Genomic DNA, 18,220 nt, shown 5'->3' with positions numbered 1-18,220 from the left:
GCCTATCTGGGAGTTCACATCTTTACAAGAATCAAATGACAGAGGCTCACCAAAATCTAGATGCACAGAAACAGGACATCATTAAACCACACAATTTCTGTGCCAACCTCAACATATGCAGCCAAACAACTGCAAACTACAGTTTATTATTCTGGGGAGCAGCAAATGTGGTCACTGTGTGTTATTCATGTATTTCTGTTAAATCCTTGTACCTTAAAAGCTGCCGCTCTTAAAGCCTGAGCAGTGAGATGCAGTGCCTGCTCCAGGCCAAGGAGAAGTTCAGCAGCACTGGAATTTCATCAGAGTGAGTTCACAGTAGCTGATGCTCCTTCCCAGCCACTCTCAATATACTCTGTGACAGCTTGGTGTCAGCCTTACCAGCTTCTGCAGCATTATCACTTAAGACAAACTTCAAGAGAAACTGTTTTATTGCTTTCTCAGTAGAAACCTAGAGCTGGGCTCAATGCCACAGCTTTTGAATTAAAATAATCCAAACGAAATCTTCCAGACTCCAGTTCATATACAGATTAATGTGGCTGTACCACAACAAAGCTGCAAATACACCTTCAATTCAGAAGTCACTTTATTTTATATTGGGGTTTGGTTTTGCCTGAACGATTACAGTTAGTGTGCTGCTGTTTCCAGGTTGCTTTTTCACACATTACATTTGTCATTCCACTTAACAAAAAGTACACAAGTTCACCAATGTTCTGAGGCCTTGGTTCTAGCCAGAAATCTGGAGACAGACTGCAGGATGATTTACTTGCGAAGTCATTTTGGCAAATGTTTCTTGAGATGTTCCTTTAACTGTGGGACAGTGGAGAGATGTTGCTTGCAACGATGGCATCTGAGGGGCAATTTGAGAAGTTCAGAGACATCACCTTTCACCATCACTTTTCCCTTGCTTCGTACCATCTCTATCACATCTGAACAAAAAAAAAGACCCAGAGGTATTGGGACCATGCAGAACCCCTGACACTGCTTTAAATGCACAGTGTGTCATCATGGCATTCCAATTTAAACCAGGCACAAAATTCAGCTGACTTTTACTTCGTGCTATTCCCCAATATCTGAAATTATATAAAATATTTCAATTATTACAACAGAATTTGTTTGGGGGGAAAAAAGCCCAAAGCCACAAGCAGGATTACATGTTATAAAATACAGTTTCTAATCATTACCTTGAGAATTTAAGAAGTAATCTGTAGTAAAAGAGTTCCAATGCTTTTTGGTTTTCAGGGCTGGAGAATCAAAATCCTGGCTGATTACATGCAAATGTAGCTGACTGAAATACATTAGGTAGATATGAGACAAAAATAACGTTAATGCTCACAGTTCTTTTGCAGTAGTACCAGTTGTAAATGTGACTCAGCAGTCAGACCACCAAACATATGGGTCAGTCTTGCTATACCTGACCCACAGCCTTGCCACAGTAGAAATCCCCTCTGTTCTGGAAGCACTGTGTCATGCCAAGTGTTTCACGTTACTGATTCAGCCCCAAATCTATATAGGGGTCTCCTCCTGGTGACCTTACCTCATGCTGGGGATAGCATGGTAGCCCAGTCTGAACTCCAGACTCTCCCGGGCAGGGCACTCTTCGATCATTTTTTGCCCAACTGCATGCATATGTTCCAGGAGTTCAAGATGGTCCCTGGTGACTGCCTTGAGGCTTGAAATGGGGTCCCATGGTAAGATAAGCCAGTGGTAACGTGCTTTGGGATATTTATCCTTGATGACTACAGTCTTTTCATCTTTGTAAACCTTGCAAAACAAACAACTAGATTACTCACTGATTGAAAGTTAAAGTATCAAGAGTCCTATAAGCACTATATTGGCTGGATTTTGGGATGTTACCCATCCCATTGTGGTTGCAGAGTTGCCTACGCACAGATAGGTGTTGCTAGTGCAACAGGGACTGTCAGGAAAAATGCCTGGGAAAAATACTATATGGAAAGAAATATCAAACAGCAGAGCATTCACTTCAAGGGGGCTTTTGCTGTAACTAAGTTGGTGCAGGATATTCACCCATGTGAGAACCTGGACACTAAGCTTGTCTCAAACACTGCTTACATTCCATAGTGTGAGTAAAAGACGGGAAACTGAGCTTGTCTCGGGCACCATTTGCATGTGACTATGGGAGACCTTGAATGTAAGCAAAGCAAATAATAATAATGTTGGCTATTATTATATACTGTGTCGATAGGATTGTTCTGACCCCTTTGTTAGAAGCTGATAAGCCTCCACAGGAATGTGAAAGGATGATTTAAGGATGAGCTGACTCAGAGGATGGAGTCACAAAGCAGACACCATGATAGAAGGGACAATGACCAGCTGGAGGATCCTCAGTGCTCACTAAACTGTGCCCATAATTACCACAGGAACACTTCTCTATGCTTTGTATGAAAATTATGGATAACACCACAAGAGAATATGAACGTAAAAGTTCAGGGCTCAGGTCAGAGGGAGAGCTCCCACCACCAATGATACGCTGGGTGAAGAGAACCAACAAGGCATGGCTGGATCCACAGGTGGTGACACTTCTCTCTCTTCCTCTCCCTTTCTTTCTCTCTCTCCCCTTCTCTCTTTTTCACTGAATACTAACTACACCTAAGTAAAAACACATGGCACAGGACTTGCTGATCCAGCTGAAGTAATAATTTTATTATATCTAACCACATGCCTTGTATTTTGTATTAAATAGGTAGGTTGATGTCATTTCACCTTAATTCAGTACAAGGGTATCAGGAACTTGGTCATTGTTCCCCAGGGGAGGAAGGTTGTCCTAAACAACTAATTTCAGATCAAAACAACCCTTTTCCGTACCATGTATGAGGCAGCTACAATGAGATGTTCCACTATCTCTCTTCATACACTTTAAGGAAACAGCTTTCTGTTCTTACAGAGCAATAAGTTAACCATTGCTCCAGGTAGATACGAACTCTTTTGAAAACCACATGCACGCAGATACCAACGATGTCTAGGAAACACTTCCATCAAGTAACATTCAAGTTTTGCAGTCACTGAAACAAAACTCATGGCCCTGTACTCAATGTGGAGCATGCAGGAATGCACAGCACTGCTGCATCCCTTGTGGATTTTTGGAGAGAAACAAAATTTGCAGAGGTGCTGCCAACAGTGTGTCTAGTGCTGCAGGCCTCCGCCAGTGTTACACGGAAACATTCAAGTCCCACCTATTTCAGCTCATGCCACTCGATGATCTTACTTTGTAAGTTCACTCACAAAAAGGAGAACAGTTTCGTTGCCCATCATGCTATTCTCCTGCTTTCATTTTGGTTTACCTTCTGCAACAATCTGATGCTGAAGAGAAACAGTAGCAAAGCATGTGGCTAGGAGGGTATGGAGACAACCTGACCCTGGCGATAAAAAGCTATTTCTCCAGCAGAAGCTGTGGGCTGTGCCTCTTATACCTCAGCAGCATGTCTACTGGTGAGAGATGGATGATGTCTGTCATCTTTGCTAATAACCTCATATGTTTATATACAGATCTGATCAGTCTTGCTCTACAGGAAGACTAAAATTTTATCAGCACACAAACCACAGGACTGATTCAGTAGCAAGACGGGTTGATACTGTCACAGAATGATTGGGGTTACAGGGGACCTCTGGAGATCATCTAATCAACCCCCTGCTAAGGCAGGCTCACCTAGAGCAGGTCAGACAGGAACACGCCCAGGCAGGTTTTAGCTATGTCCAGAGAGGGAGCCTCCACAACCTCCCTGGGCAGCCGTTCCAGTGCCCTACACCCTCAACATGAAGAAGTTCTTCCTCCCTCATATTCAGCTTTTTATATACACATATTAGTGTCTTCATATCCCAGTCTGAATGGGATCATGATCATTCAGAAGAAAGAAATACCACCATTTATATAATATTTGGTTAAAAAATAAAGAGAGGAATTCTTTGGTTTGTGCATTTAGTTCAGACGCACTACTAAATAAAGCTAACACTAAATCACAGTTTTTTGTGTTCTAACACACAAAGAACAGTTTTAAAACACCATCTTGGTAAGTGCTATATGAAATTTGCTTAAGAGATGAAAATTAAGCTTCATGTTTAGAAAGTAAACAAGTATTTCAATAGCATTATCATTCCCCATAGAAATACTCATTTGAAACTCCTGGCATTTCCTGAAGAATGGAACTACAAATCTACACAGTTCAACGCTTCACACTTAAATAAAAAAAATAATTATATATATATAAAATTAAAAATGGAGATCTTCTGATCAGTATCAAGGACATTATTTTCAGCTGGAGGTGATCAGGACCTTAAGGGGCCCAGTGAGGCTGTGGGATTTTCACCCCTGGAGATTAGTTCAAAGCCTGAGGCAATCACACCAAGTGCAAATGGTCAGACTGAGCCACCTCCAAAGGTCATTTCCAACTAAAATTGTTCAAGTATCATAGGTGTCTGTGATATTTCTCCTCCTGAACACATACTCTTGCTGAGAAGTACAAAGGGAAAAACACATCTCTAATGTTAATATGACCATGCAGCAGTCAGTGAACCGAAACCTGAGCTAAACGGACACAAGCTTAAAGCCTTACTCCACCAGACAGTGCAATACTGATGGAGAGCATTCTCCCTATGCTGGGGCCACACAGCTTGGTTTTGAGAAGGAGATGCCTACATATTTACCATATCTTAAAAACAAAAGGAAAGTAGGTTCTACACGCGGACAGCAAAGGTTCTCTGAGGGCTCTCTCAGAATAGACTAACAAGAAAGTGTGCATACACTGCAGCCACAAAAGACATTTGTCAGATTTCTGCATCTTGAGTCTGACCTCCCCAAAACCAGGCAGGAAAGAGCTCAAGGAAAACCATTATGCAGCCACAGGGGAGTGAGGTGCATCTGGAGTATCTGCAGGACGTTAAAGGAAACACCCAGGAAATTCCTGTTAGCACGGAAGAAATGGAGTGGAATGAGGAGCCAGAGGTCATATCCTGCCAGCTAGTATGGAGGTGCTGCAGTTTAGTTTGCTGGAAACCATGAATCTGCCCCATGCTTGGTAAAAATAGTGCCTACTGCTGGGAAACAGGAACCTCCACTGCTTGCTCAGCTTCAGACTACACCTCCATTTTAGATGGTCCCCCTGAGGAAACAAAGCAACAGCACGGCTCACCTGCTCTCCCAAGAACCTTTCTGAACTGTGGGCTAAATTTAACAGTGTAGATAGCTCAAAGGTAATTAGGATAATGACATTCTGCAATATCAGTATAGTAGAGACTCTTAAATTAATGCTAGGACAGAGCGAGATGCAAGTACAATCAGCCCTTATGCAGTACTCCACTGGTTAATCAGGTCATAAAAGTAAACTGCAGAAGGAACAAAGAAAGCTCATTTAATTTTGTTAGACAGGAACTGTTGTATAGTACAAGTGTACAGCTTTCACCTGCATTTTTTGATCCTGCATGGAGCTCTTTAGACCCTGACTCCAGTGTCCTGAGTGTTCCTGAAGCACACAAAGAAAAAGAAATTATTGTATAAGATAATCAAGAACCCAACTGCACGTTTTAAACCATTCAATGAAGTACTTTCATTAGTATACAACAGCAAAAGAACACCTGAATGACAGCTGAATGACTTCCTTTCTACAAATGCCAACATGCCTGCTCCAACTGGCCCCACAGAGCTACTTTTGAAACCTTTTAAGGAGATACTATTAAGATTTAAGGTTAAGTCTTTCAAATGTTGGAAGTTTAAAAACACAGGGCTCTAGTTCTGCTGGAATTTAATAACTTGCATACACATGCTATGGCACAGTCCTCCATTGCTAGTGATGACGGATTATTTTACTAAAAGACCCTCTGCCTCATGGATCACAACGAGTGCAAGGGCCAAAGGAAGCAGAAGAATCTCCATGTCCTATCACATGCTGCTCTGCACAGAACAAAGAAATGGTTGTGGTGTGTGGCCCTACTCTTACATGTATCTATTTTCTCATATTGTGTCAGGAGTCGCTTGTACAGGAAATAAGAAAGGCACAAGAAAATCAAGTCAACACTAGCAGGTATCTCTTAACTTGGTTATTGAATACCTAATAGAAGGTGCCTTGAGTGCATTTTTTTTCCAAACAGATAATGTTTTACTTGTTCAGATCACTTTACAGGCATTATCAATTATGATCTTCATCACATTCTTACAGAGAGAGATGTTCGGTTATAGTACTAACAAAGAAACAGGATGAATCGTCTTGTCTGGCACTAATCTAACTAGCCTGAATTCACAAATTAAATGAGTGGTCAACCCACCACAACCTGGACTGACATCTTGTCTTGAGGGGTTTCATTTCCATGACTCCTCCTCCAGCAACTGCACTGTTACAGGTCCAGATGCGGTCTCTTATTTTGTCCACATCAGCAAGGCTAAAAATTCCCTTTCCAAAGATTACAGCCGGTAGCATTCACTAATGTAAACATGGTTCTACTGTAAGGAATGACCCAAGCAAGAGGAAAAAAACCACATATGAATTTAAAAAAAAAAAAGAAAAAAAACCCCGTAAGAATGTCAAGTTGTCCCATTCTCCATGTGTAAGCTTTTAGATAACCACTGCTCTATCTGTAACATTGCAGAATGCACCATATCCTTGTGTGACTCCAGATAAACTGAGCACATGTGACTTGTCCTTCTAGCAGAAACTGCAACAGGAACCAGAGATTAAATCCTTCCTGACTCCAAGCAAGCACCTTCGCACACATGCACCCCCTTCAGCACAGGTTAGAATGGGTCCCAGGAAACTTTCTCAGGGCTGGGTTTCATGTTTCACACGCTCTGGACACTCTGAGCATCTGTGTTCACCTGAGACACTCCTCATCAGGAGTACCCACAAAAGTGAAAGACCAAAAGCCATGATGGAAGAGACAACCCCATGAGAAACAGCACAAGCATTAACACTTGCCTTTTTGCTCGAAGTTCCTTCATGTGGAGATACACCAGTATTGCTTAGCTTGGGATTTTCAGAATTGCCTTTTGTATCCCCTACCTCCACCTTCATTGTTTTTCTGGGCACAAACTCCGTATCATCATTCTCACAGGAGTCCTCACGTGACACCTTTTTGGTTTGTATTTTCTCTTTTGCTTCGGTAACAGTTTTCCCTGATTCTTCAGCGAATTGCACCGTGTAGGGGTAAAGTTTATTCACAATATGCAAAACTTGTCCTGGCTTCATTTTCACCTCTTCATCCTTGCCAATATTCACAAGATCAACACTAGTTGGGTTGACTCCTATCTTTGGTAGGTACAAAAAGGAAAATAAATAGCAAATGATATTGCAACTGGAATTGCCACTACTGCTTCACTGTCCATTGATTTTCATTTTGCACCTCACATTTTCACAAAACAAACTTATTTATTCTGTTCTAGGAGAAAATGAGGACAGCAAGGTGGTCGGATTTTTCCTTGCCTCTTTCATTGCATCCATTTTCAGCTTTATGCAACTCTAAAATATTTCACCCCCCAAAACAGTGTTTTAAAGACTGAGAATTTACCTGATGTTGAGCTGATAATTTTGAAAAGCAATACAATTTCCTCCCTCCCAGGCATAACTGATAATGCAAAGTGGCAGGTGCAACCTACAATGACTGGCTGATAGAAGGATTTCGCCTGATCATTGGCACATCTTTGGCTCTATCAGCCATTAAAAAAACCCCAAACCTTCTACAACTGCCAGTCCCATCTCCCAGACACAGTGACTGGAAGAACAGGTTGAGGATTCACAGTAAGGTTCCCTGATGCTGTCTGAGACTGGAGCATATCTGGAAGGAATAGTGCAGTCTTTCCAGTTCAAAAGAAGAAAAAGAAGAACATATCATTTCCAAGGACCACTCATTGTGCAATCCTTGGTCATAAAACAGCTACAGGTCGTTCAGACCCAGTGAGCAGAATCATCATTTGCAGCATTTGTGGAGTTTAAGTACATATCAAAAATATTGTACACCCTGTCTACGTACCTGTTTAACTGTGACATACCCCTTGTTACAGTCTGCTTTTAACTGAACTGGAAAGAAAGAACAAAGTGTCACAATGCTGAGTAAACAGAAAAGCCAGAACTTTGATGAACCACCCTTGCAGAAAGCACTCCTGTATTTTAAGACCTGTTACTTTCTGAAGCTGATCTCTGTGAATGTACAAAAATAATACTTCTCCTTCATCCTCTGTTTCCAGGACCACAGGTAAAATGGAACCAACCCATACACTGAGTCGTACCTGAGTACTCCACACCATGATCAGCACAAAATCTGTGTAAGTCTTTTACACATTTCTGCTATTGTCACCAACCCTTTTTGACTTTGTGTAATTATAATTAGCAGGGCATGGAACAGGACTGTGCCTAGAGGGAAAAAAGGTCAGGCAGGGAAGATATGAAGTATTTTTCTGGTTTTGACAGGGACAGAGTTAATTTTCTTCCTACTAGCTGGTACAGTGCTGTGTTTTGGCTAGCCAAAGGGGTATTCCATACCACAGTACATTGTGCCCAGTATATAAAGTCAGGGGAGTTACCAGGAAGGCCCAGATCGCTGCTTAGGTAGAGGCTCGGTATCAGTCAGCAGGTGACAAGCATTGTGCACCACTGTTGGGGTTTTTCTTTTTGTTTGTTTGGTTTATTCCTCTTTTTATTATTATTGTTGTTGTTACCACTATATTCTACTTATTTGAATTATTAAACCCTTCTTATCTCAACACATGGGTTTTACCTTTTTTTCCAGTTCTCTCCCCCATCCCTCGGGAAAGCAGTGCTACATAGTTGCGGGCTGGGGTTAAACCACGACAAGTATTTTATAGATCACAGGTATTTTTATATACTCTCACAGTGCATCTATAAAACAAGTCATATTAAAAACCAGCCAGTGGAAGACTAAAGAGATGAAGTGCTACTCACAAAGCAAGAGTGCAGGCCATGGAGCATGACTGTGGGTCTTTGGACCCATGTTCACGTTCAATGCCTTAGTTCACAAAGGTGAGCTTCCTGATATTAGGTGGCTCCTCCACTTTTTTAGGACCCAGAGATGTCCACAAGTGCTTATGGAAAAAGACTGATAACTTCAAGAATCAGGCAACACTATGGATCATGCAGAGAAAGAACATCATAAGCCAGTGACTGCAGAAGCAAGCCCAAGGAAAGCCTGCTTCAGTTCCAGGGCAAAACTGTGATTTCCCATTTAGACCCTGCTCAAAGCAAGCTGGTTCGTTAGCTTTACTGTAAGTTAGCCAGAAGAAGTGATATTCATGGCCCATGGCATGGAGTTGGAATTAGATGAGCTTGAAGTCTTTTCCAATCCAAACCATTCTACGATTCTGTGATAAACATCGCACACTTTTCACAAGCGAGGTTGTTGCTGTTGCAAGTAGGAACTGGGATCTGAGCTAAACCTTACCTTGCTGACGTGAACACTTCTTATCCGTTATCCCAGTCTCTGGGCCGCGCCCAATCACCACTGCTTCCATGTGTGGCAGTTTCACTCGCTGACCACATTTCTCCTTCCCCACCAGCCAGCACACACGCATCACTGTGAGAGCAGAACACAGAGCGTGTTACTAACATGCACCTCCCAGTGGGTCACTGTCCAGTGGAACGGGGTCCAGGGATTCTGCTGCCAGCCCGTCCATTAGCTGAGTCACTTCTGCTAACTGGGTTCATGCTTCTGAAAGTCAAGGCCAAGTGTGGAATTAACACTAATGTAATCTATGGGCAAGTTGCTGTTGAAAGGGCAATCCTATTTCCTTCCTTCCATATCACTATACAGGAAAAATCAACTGGATCAACAGCTCTATCTGACAGACAAGCCTACCCATAAAACATATTTGCTTCCCATTGAATCAGGATTGATCTGAGAGATTCATTTATGCACCAAAACAAAGAGGCAGAAGACAGAGAGGGCGACAGAGGCAAACAGCTTCATCTAGGAACATCCTGCAGATGGACTATGCAGTGAATCCGGGCCTCAGGTTTATACCTCCAACGATCCCTGCCTGGTGCTTGGCATTAAGGGTTCCTCCTCCCAACTCCCGGTGTAAAGCGACCCTCCGTCCCTACTGCAACACGCTCAGCAATGTCTGGCACGTGGTTATGCCCACCAAGCAGCACCTCCCCCTCGGCCTCCTGCCCGGGACTGCCGCCCTCCGCGCAGGCCTCCCACGCGGCAATCACCGCAAGCACCTTACGGGTCCAGCGGCCGGCCGGGCGGGCCCCAGCCCCGCCGGTCCCCTGCCTCCGGTCGCAGCACCACGACTGTTACCGGTGGGTACCGGCCTGCGACGGAAGGGATCGGGGACCAGGCCCCGCGCCCATGGCAACGCCGGGCCCCCCCCTTACTGCGCTCGGTGCCTCAGCGCCGCATCCGGCCCAGCCAATCGGCTGCTGCAGCGTCAGCAACGCGCAGGCGTGGCAGTGTAACAGGGCAGCGCGGTAACACCAGCGGTGGTACGAGAACGCCCACGCGCGGAGGGGAGCAGGGAGCGGGCCGGAAAGGCGGCGGGGGCTGCGGGGCACCGCTGCGTACCCGCCCGTAAGAAACGGCCCGCGCCGGCAGCGCTGAGCACAGGAGGCGCGGGGGGTAGGGCCCGTAGACGGCCGCGCACACCCCCTGGTGCTCGCCAAACCGCCTCGACCCGGGCAGCGTGGAAACCACCGCCCCTCCGGAGCATGCGCAGAGGGGCGCTCGCCCACCGGGGCACGCCGGGAGTGGAGGCGGCAGTTGAGCGCGGCAGCCGTTGGGGGGTGGTGATTGGCCGGCCGCTCTCCGCCTCCCGCTCCTATTGGCTGCGCGCTGCTCCCCGGCCGTGGGCTGGCGGGGTGGCCCTTCCGGGGCGGGACTGTGCCGGCTCAAAAGCGCCCGGATGAGGGACCGGCTCAGAACTTTCCAGAAAAGTCGGGATCGGTGTTGGGAGAACAGCCGCTGCGGAGTGCGGGACCGCCCGCAACCCAGGGGTCGCCCTCCGCCATGGTGAAGGAGACTACCTACTACGATGTGCTGGGCGTGAAGCCCAACGCCTCGGCCGAGGAGTTGAAGAAGGCCTACCGAAAGCTAGCGCTGAAGTACCACCCCGACAAGAACCCCAATGAGGGCGAGAAGGTCGGTGGCGCGGTGGGATGGGGCTACCCGCCCTGCGGGTACTGCCATGCACGGCAAAGGGGATGAGGAGATGCAGGGGGGGTGCCCGGCCCGCCGGGTGCCGTGCGCGGGGTGCCGCGGCGCGGGGTCTGAGCCCCGGTGTATGTCTCCCGCAGTTTAAGCAGATTTCGCAAGCTTATGAAGTGCTGTCGGACCCAAAGAAGAGGGATCTGTATGACAAAGGAGGCGAGCAGGCCATCAAAGAGGGTGGTTCTGGTGGTGGCTTCGGGTCGCCCATGGATATATTCGATATGTTCTTTGGCGGCGGTGGGAGGATGCAGAGAGAGAGACGAGGTAATGTGACACATTCCGACGCTTTCCCGGGCTTTTGCAGCGTGGTCCCTGCGATACGCAGGATCGGGGCCTTGGAGGAGAATGCTGTAGGTGAACGGCTTTAAATCACGTTAAAGTGAAATTACAGGGTTGGGAGAAATGGGAGAAAACGTTGTTCCGAGTTCTTGCCACGCGAAGAGAGCAGGGGGGAGGTCATTTGGTTCATATGGTGGTAGTTCGATCTCTTGTGCATTGTCTCCTGTTAATAGCTAACCGGTTTCCGTGTTTGGAAAGCCTCTAGCAGAGCCTAAGCCTAGCTAGCAGGCTGAATAGGGAACGGAACAGTGACATACCTTAACATGATTTTGTAACTTAGCTACCGTAAGCGTAGTGTCTAAATGTAAATTTGGCCTTTCATTGTATGTAACTGTCTAAAGAAGATAAATGCAGTCTATGAAGCCTTTCTGCTTTTGTGTGCTGTTCAGTGGCATTGAGTTGAAGCTGTAGTAAAAAGTTGCTCAGAAATTAAAGTCCAGATTAATCGCACCAGTGTTAGCTATACTTGTTATGGGTAATGCTGACCCTGTAACTTCTTACTGTATACCTAGTAAAAAAGGGAAGAAAAAAGTTTGTCAGACCCAAACTGTGTCTGATACACAGTGTTGTATCGCATTGTTCCTGGTAAGCTGGAACTTGGTATTCTTCACAAAATTAAGCATGCAGGAGCTAAAGTTCTAATTAATTCCCGAGTGTACAAATGTAATTAATCGATTCAGTTTCCGTGAAGTCCCCTGGTGGGAGGAGGAAAGTACTTCGCTGGCGCTGTACAGTGTCTCCCACTTCCTTGTAGGAGATGTGTTCAGTTACTTTGTTAAAACTGGAGTTCTGCATTGTAAAACTTAAATGTCTGAAGCTCTGAGTATTTTGTTTCTGGTACTGGCTTTGAGTCTGAAGAATCTCTGACATTCTAACAGAGAAACATTGCTGACAAAGCCATTAGAACTGTAACCTAATCCAGTACCGGGTAGGAAGCCCCGACTGACTAAAAACAAGACAAAGCTATATTAAAACAGGATGTTAAAGCTCACATACTCAGTTTATCATGCTTCGAGCATAGTGACATGGGAAGTTTCTGTTACTTGGAGACTGAGCTTTCAAACTTGAGTATCCATTTTCTCCTACAGGCAAAAATGTGGTCCATCAGTTGTCAGTAAGCTTAGAAGACATGTACAATGGTGCAACGAGGAAACTTGCACTGCAGAAGAATGTTATCTGTGACAAATGTGAAGGTAACAGAAAATGAAACTAAGCACAAGCTGCGTCTAAGGATTTTGGTTTTTTTTTTCTGGCAGCCCATAACCATCTCTCTCCAATTTTTGCTCTCAGGTCGTGGTGGTAAGAAGGGTGCGGTAGAATGCTGTCCTAATTGCAGGGGAACAGGCATGCAGATCAGAATTCACCAGATCGGGCCAGGAATGGTGCAGCAAATCCAGTCGGTGTGTATGGAGTGTCAGGGGCACGGGGAGCGCATCAGCGCCAAGGACCGGTGTAAGAGCTGCACTGGAAGGAAAATTGTCAGAGAAAAGAAGATACTGGAAGTTCACATTGACAGAGGTGAGGTGTCTTATTAAGGTGAAGTATTGAACCTGGATGTACTGCCTGACTTTGCAGCCATGAAGCAGAACCTTTAGCAAGCTCATAATGTTTATTTGGTGGTAACATTGCTGAATATATATACAGTTAAATTGCCTGTTGCTGCCTTTAAAAAGTATGAGGCTTGTTTTTAGGGAATGTTGGTTACTTCTGTGTTTGCATCTAATGCCTATGCATGTAACCAATAATGAATTCTGAAACCTGCAGTATTGTAAGCAGCACATGACTTTTGAGCAACCTCACAAATGTGAGTCTTGATCAGGTAGCTGGACAGAGAAAAATGAAACTCATCACTCGTTGGCTCTGTTTGCCTAACGAGTTTTCACTCCCTGTATGGAAACCCTGCAGACTCCGATCTCTTCTGCTGTGCTTCGGTGTGAAGGGGAACCAGGTCTGCTACAGAAATAGGGTGCAGAGACAGTGCTAAGCCTCTCATGCTTAGGGCTGTTCGCTATGCAACCCTGACAGTCCTGCACAGCACGGGCACTCTTTGCCTGGGAAAATGCAACTCAATACACAAGCCCTCACAGTGATGGGAGAACGCAACAGTGTCAGTGACAAACACATCTCCGTTGAGGAGGCTGCTCAAAAAAACTGGTGGGAGAAGTCTCTGGAGTAGTGCAGCTTGGAAGACACAGCAAGCTGACAAGCACGTGGCTTCTGCAGACTCGTGCCTGATCATCACCTGCAACTGTTAAATGTGGAAGCACACCTTATGCAATGCCTGGATATAGTGGGGGAAATGCTACAGTAAAATCAGATACGAGGGCTAGTAAGGATATGTTACTGGCATTTTAAACAGGGAAATCACTGAAAAGAGGGTTTTCCCCCCCCACACTTTCTTATGGAAAAACAGATTGTGAGCTACCATGAAGCAGCTAGAACTTACGGTAGTGAGACTTGTGTGGGTGAAAGGGTTTCTTAGATGACAGTCCTAGGGAGAGTGCTGCTTGCACTTGGCAGGCACTGAGATCATGTTTCATAAGTAGCTCTGCTGCATATATTTATAACACTGAAGAAGTTGATTGGTCACTTGCTCTCAAAATGTACTTTGCGTGCAGTGCTTCTGTTTTCTGTTCAGTGCTTGTGCATGTAATGAATGCTTTTGATAATGTTTTAAGGACTATCTTGGCAGGTAGCTGTTTTGCACTACAGTTAAGCTTAATAATCTTGAGACATAGTTCAGGTGGGCACCACTGTACTGCTGGACATGAAATGGGATTTAAAAAAGTCATGAATGCTTTAAGGGGAGGTCCTGGTAGTCTAATTTAAAGATTTAGAGATGTCCTGATACCAGTGTGTGCTTTTGAAAGTCTTATTTTGTTGCTGTTTTTTACTTAAAAATATAAAAAATCCTTGCTTGTTTATTTCCTGCAACAGGAATGAAGGATGGTCAGAAAATAACATTCCATGGTGAAGGGGACCAAGAGCCAGGACTGGAGCCAGGAGACATTATTATTGTCTTGGATCAAAAAGACCATTCTGTCTTTACAAGGTAAAAACTCTGAAAGCCCTTTGCGTTAGCTCTTGAGATGCTTGTCCACATACTTCCTTGAACACCACTCACCTTTTATCTACTGTAAATATCAGGTGACAGGAGCATGTGGCTGGAATTCACCTGTGAATTTGTTTGGGTGTCCAGAGGAACACCCAAGGTGTGCAGGAATGACATCCTGGTATAAATAACTAGTCACAGCCATCTGTGTTGTATTAGCACAGGATACCCTTATGTGAGCTTTGGCAGTGGAAGGAGATGGAAGGCAAACAAAACCGGTTACAAAGAATTTACAAAACTTGAACATCTAAGAACTCTTAAATTTTTTTTTTTTTTAATAGATGTGAATATTTGTGATTATTTTCTTGCTCTCTAGAATAATGTTCCATCACTTAGCTCAGAAAATTACCACTTAGTGTAGGCAGCTTGCCCACTTGGCCTCAAGGCACAGAAAACTTCCAGCATGTTCACTTGTTATATGTCAAATACACTGAATGTATCAATAATGAGTCCTGTCTGTTCTTTCTTGCAAAAGCAAAAATGACTCAAGTGGCATTGACTTGTCTCCATTGTTTCATGTTACTGGACAGTACTGCTTGGTGTTGCAACTCTCCTGCTTTCAAGTTACTGTTTGTGCAGTGAGTCTGTCCAGTACCTTTTGGTCTGATTAAAAGCAACACTGGTTGTCCTGCAGAAATGTGTTGAGCTTGATAATCTGTGGCTGTAGAGAAAGCATTTGTCTCAATGCCAACCACACTGGCATTGTACTTGTAAATAGGAACGGCAAGTTAAAGGTTCTTAGGAAACGGGCTGCTGACTGTCATGTACAGAGCTGAGCTCTGGAAGTTTGTGCCAGAACTCTGTGCCAAAGAGCACTGAGCTCACAGGTTAAGAATCAGTTCTCTTCAGTTTGGATAAGCTTACTCAGCTGATTTTTCTGTCACTGAAACCAGATACTGAATCAGCTGTGCCAGAGGGACAATCTGGGCCAAACTGTTTGCATGTTAGCTGGGACTTGAAGTTGCAGTTCTGCTGGCATATTTTTGTCTGTCTTTCTGCTGACTACCTTCAGTTCTAGTGTCCTTAGATAACCCTTGATATTACTGGTCTAGTGGGGTTATGCAAAGGTTATGCTCTGGGACAAGTGGAATGCTCCCCCTCTCCTGTCAGAGTCTAAAATTAACTTTCCAACCCCAGTACCAGATCTTCAGAAAGCAAGTGTAACAGAATCTAGCTAATGCACTTAGGATATTAATCTGCATAAAGGAAGGGTTTAATTGTCCCATTGGCAGTGTTTTGGGGGTTGAGAGAACTTTTTTCTATAGCTGGGAATAAACAGTGAAGTAAAACGATGCAATTGAGCCATGTTCTAGTTAATTCTGTTCAATAAACACTTCCACACTTTGGAAAGCTGGACTTGGGCAATAATGGTTTTCAGTGTGGATATCATTCCTTTAGTTGCTGGCTTGAGGTGTTTCATCGGTCTTAACTGCACTTTAGTTGCCTGGGCTTCTATTAAAACTACAGTTTTGTTGTCCTTACCAAGTTAAAAATTGAATTTTGGTGTGATCCTGGTACTGTTACAGTAACAGGTATGATCCTGGTACTGCCTCTCTGTGACTGTTCTTTATTGGTTCTGCCTTAGACGAGATGAAGACCTTTTCATGTCTATGGATATTCAACTGGTTGAAGCACTATGTGGCTTTCAAAAGCCTATCACAACGCTGGATAATAGAACTATTATTATTACCTCCCATCCTGGTAAGTGTTGGTTTGCTTTCTGTTAGAAGCATACAGTGAATGCAAGCTGAAAATCTAAAGAAATAGAAACATCCAGTCTTGATATACAAGGGATGTGTGCTGTTGTCAACCTTTTTTCCCTGGTCTCTGTGGTGCAAAACTTCAAGCAAATAAAAGGATAGCAGTCTGCAGTAGCTTTCTCTTTGTGTGATATAGTAATAGACCTTACCTCTTGGAAGTGTGCTTCCTTTAGGAAGCATAACAAGGCTACTGGAACAGAACGTAGATGTCAACCCGCTTTCCTACTTGAAAGTTACCAGCCAGTAAGTCCCTGTTAGACTACTACATATTGCTGTAGCTAACCACAGTGTAGAAGGTTGCATCAATATTAAAGGAAGTTGAAACTAAAGCTGCTTCTGTTATCTGCATAGATCCTTCCTTTTTTGTCTTTTTTTAGGCCAGGTTGTCAAGCATGGGGCTATTAAGTGTGTGTTGAATGAAGGAATGCCGATTTATCGCAGACCCTATGAAAAGGGGCGTCTGATCATAGAATTCAGGGTAAGTGAATCGACTTATTTCCATGGCACAGTTCAGCACTGAATATCCTTCTGAAATTTAGCCTTTAAGCATTACCTCAATCAGGAAGAGAGAGCAATTACTAGATGTCCTTGCTTAGTATTTGTTTTTGACATCAGTGAGAACTTGCGGTCCATCAAACACACAGTTCAGAACACTGTGTTGAAAGCACATTAAGTACCAGGAGAATTTGTTTGGTAACTTTGTGAATTTTCATTTGCTTGTCGTGTTTCTTGCATGCTCTAGGAAGGATGGATTAGTAATATCCCCTGTGCTGGAGCGAAGGAGTAGGCTGGAAAAGGACAGTTTCTTCTCTGGAGAGAAGCTAATGCTGAAAGCTGTGTCATTTAGAGGAGGCACAACCTAATGTCAGTATATCCTGTACTTCTAGGGTGATTCCAGAGGGCAGCCTGAGGCAGAAGAAATGTTGGATAAGTCTTGGTCAAGTTGCCATGTTAGAAGCTAACTTCTTACAGGCAATAAAAAAAAAAAAAGCCTAGTGACTTAGATGTTGTTTTTATTTAAGCACTTGGTTTAAGTCACCTGGTGATAAAGATACCTTGGGCATATATTTGACCTGTAGTGGGATGTTGAAAAGCCAATTCAGACGGATTTGAATAACCCCAGTTCTTGATGATTTCAGGTGAACTTCCCAGAGAGTGGCTTCCTCTCCTCAGATAAGCTGTCACTACTTGAAAAACTGCTTCCTACAAGGCAGGAAATAGAAGAAACTGAGGAAATGGAGCAAGTGGATTTAGTGGACTTTGATCCGTCTCAGAAAAGAGAGCACCACTATAATGGGGAAGTCTATGAAGATGATGAGCATCACCCTAGAGGTGGTGTTCAGTGTCAGACATCATAAATGAGCCAGTGAATAACTTGTGATGCTTGTTTTGTATGTATTAGTGGATGAGTGAAGGAGTACAAGCAGTTCACCCTCACTTACTGTTATCTGTTGGTCTATCCAGCCATAGCTATTTCTAAAAACATAAAGAAATAAACAAAGCTATTAAACTGACTTGGAAATTTGTATAAAGCTCCAGGGTGCAAGCTCAGATGAAGTTGATTGCACTTCATCCCTGCCTCTTGATCAAGGAAACTCCCTTACTTGCTTTGTCTTTTATTCCAAGCATTTGTAATTCCTGTATGTGTGCAGCTGCTGAGACTTAAACTAAGACTCTGTGATGTTTTTAGGAATTCTAGGTCTTATACTCTGTTAAAGTATGCACAAGTACTTATAATTAATCGTAAGATATAGTAAAATTTTGTACTCTTTAGGATAATATGTTAGTGTTTTGGGCTTGTACTGATGTTTGTTAAATGGGGATTGGCTTTAATGCAGCCACAAAA

At 44.0% G+C, this 18,220-nt stretch overlaps 2 protein-coding genes across 6 annotated transcripts; one reads left to right on the top strand and one right to left on the bottom strand.

The window, feature by feature from the left end:
- Positions 1 to 565: 565 nt before the first annotated feature.
- Positions 566 to 10,821, bottom strand: APTX (aprataxin). Of its 5 annotated transcripts, none has more exons than XM_061342693.1 (8): positions 10,689 to 10,821; positions 9,397 to 9,528; positions 7,972 to 8,018; positions 6,921 to 7,250; positions 5,415 to 5,474; positions 1,535 to 1,761; positions 1,182 to 1,285; positions 566 to 926 (listed from the first exon to the last, which is right to left on the bottom strand). In XM_061342693.1, exons 2-8 carry the CDS (start codon positions 9,524 to 9,526, stop codon positions 772 to 774), a joined length of 1,053 nt encoding a protein of 350 aa, XP_061198677.1. In that variant the 5' UTR covers positions 9,527 to 9,528; positions 10,689 to 10,821; the 3' UTR covers positions 566 to 771. The 5 variants fall into 5 exon arrangements, with proteins under 5 accessions (XP_061198677.1, XP_061198682.1, XP_061198678.1 ...); XM_061342698.1 differs by lacking the exon at positions 10,689 to 10,821 and adding an exon at positions 10,522 to 10,585; XM_061342694.1 differs by lacking the exon at positions 10,689 to 10,821 and adding an exon at positions 10,107 to 10,235.
- Positions 10,822 to 10,876: 55 nt separating this feature from the next.
- On the top strand, positions 10,877 to 17,888 carry DNAJA1 (DnaJ heat shock protein family (Hsp40) member A1). Its single transcript, XM_061342691.1, has 8 exons — positions 10,877 to 11,094; positions 11,250 to 11,427; positions 12,591 to 12,695; positions 12,793 to 13,020; positions 14,440 to 14,554; positions 16,200 to 16,315; positions 16,752 to 16,852; positions 17,514 to 17,888. The coding sequence occupies exons 1-8, from the start codon at positions 10,963 to 10,965 to the stop codon at positions 17,730 to 17,732; spliced, it is 1,194 nt and encodes a 397-aa protein (XP_061198675.1). The 5' UTR covers positions 10,877 to 10,962; the 3' UTR covers positions 17,733 to 17,888.
- Positions 17,889 to 18,220: the final 332 nt, after the last annotated feature.

The sequence above is a fragment of the Neopsephotus bourkii genome, unplaced genomic scaffold (genome assembly GCF_033783945.1).
Source record: "Neopsephotus bourkii isolate Nb327-2 ecotype Australia unplaced genomic scaffold, CSIRO-AGI_Nbou_v1 NB_1814, whole genome shotgun sequence".
Classification (NCBI taxonomy): Eukaryota; Metazoa; Chordata; class Aves; order Psittaciformes; family Psittacidae; genus Neopsephotus; species Neopsephotus bourkii.
The sequence above is the reverse complement of the archived record's forward strand: the minus strand, read 5'-3'. Positions and strand labels throughout refer to the sequence as shown.

Excerpts from the sequence above, each read along its gene's own strand:
- APTX (XM_061342693.1), bottom strand. The coding sequence starts at position 9,526 with ATGCGTGTGTGCTGGCTGGTGGGGAAGGAGAAATGTGGTCAGCGAGTG. Across the intron at positions 8,019-9,396 it reads GAAGTGTTCACGTCAGCAAG|TTCAGTTAAAAGCAGACTGT; the intron begins GTAAGGTTTAGC and ends CTTTCTTTCCAG. Across the intron at positions 7,251-7,971 it reads GGTATGTCACAGTTAAACAG|ATAGGAGTCAACCCAACTAG; the intron begins GTACGTAGACAG and ends TACCTACCAAAG.
- DNAJA1 (XM_061342691.1), top strand. The coding sequence starts at position 10,963 with ATGGTGAAGGAGACTACCTACTACGATGTGCTGGGCGTGAAGCCCAAC. Across the intron at positions 16,316-16,751 it reads TATTATTACCTCCCATCCTG|GCCAGGTTGTCAAGCATGGG; the intron begins GTAAGTGTTGGT and ends GTCTTTTTTTAG. Across the intron at positions 16,853-17,513 it reads GTCTGATCATAGAATTCAGG|GTGAACTTCCCAGAGAGTGG; the intron begins GTAAGTGAATCG and ends TGATGATTTCAG.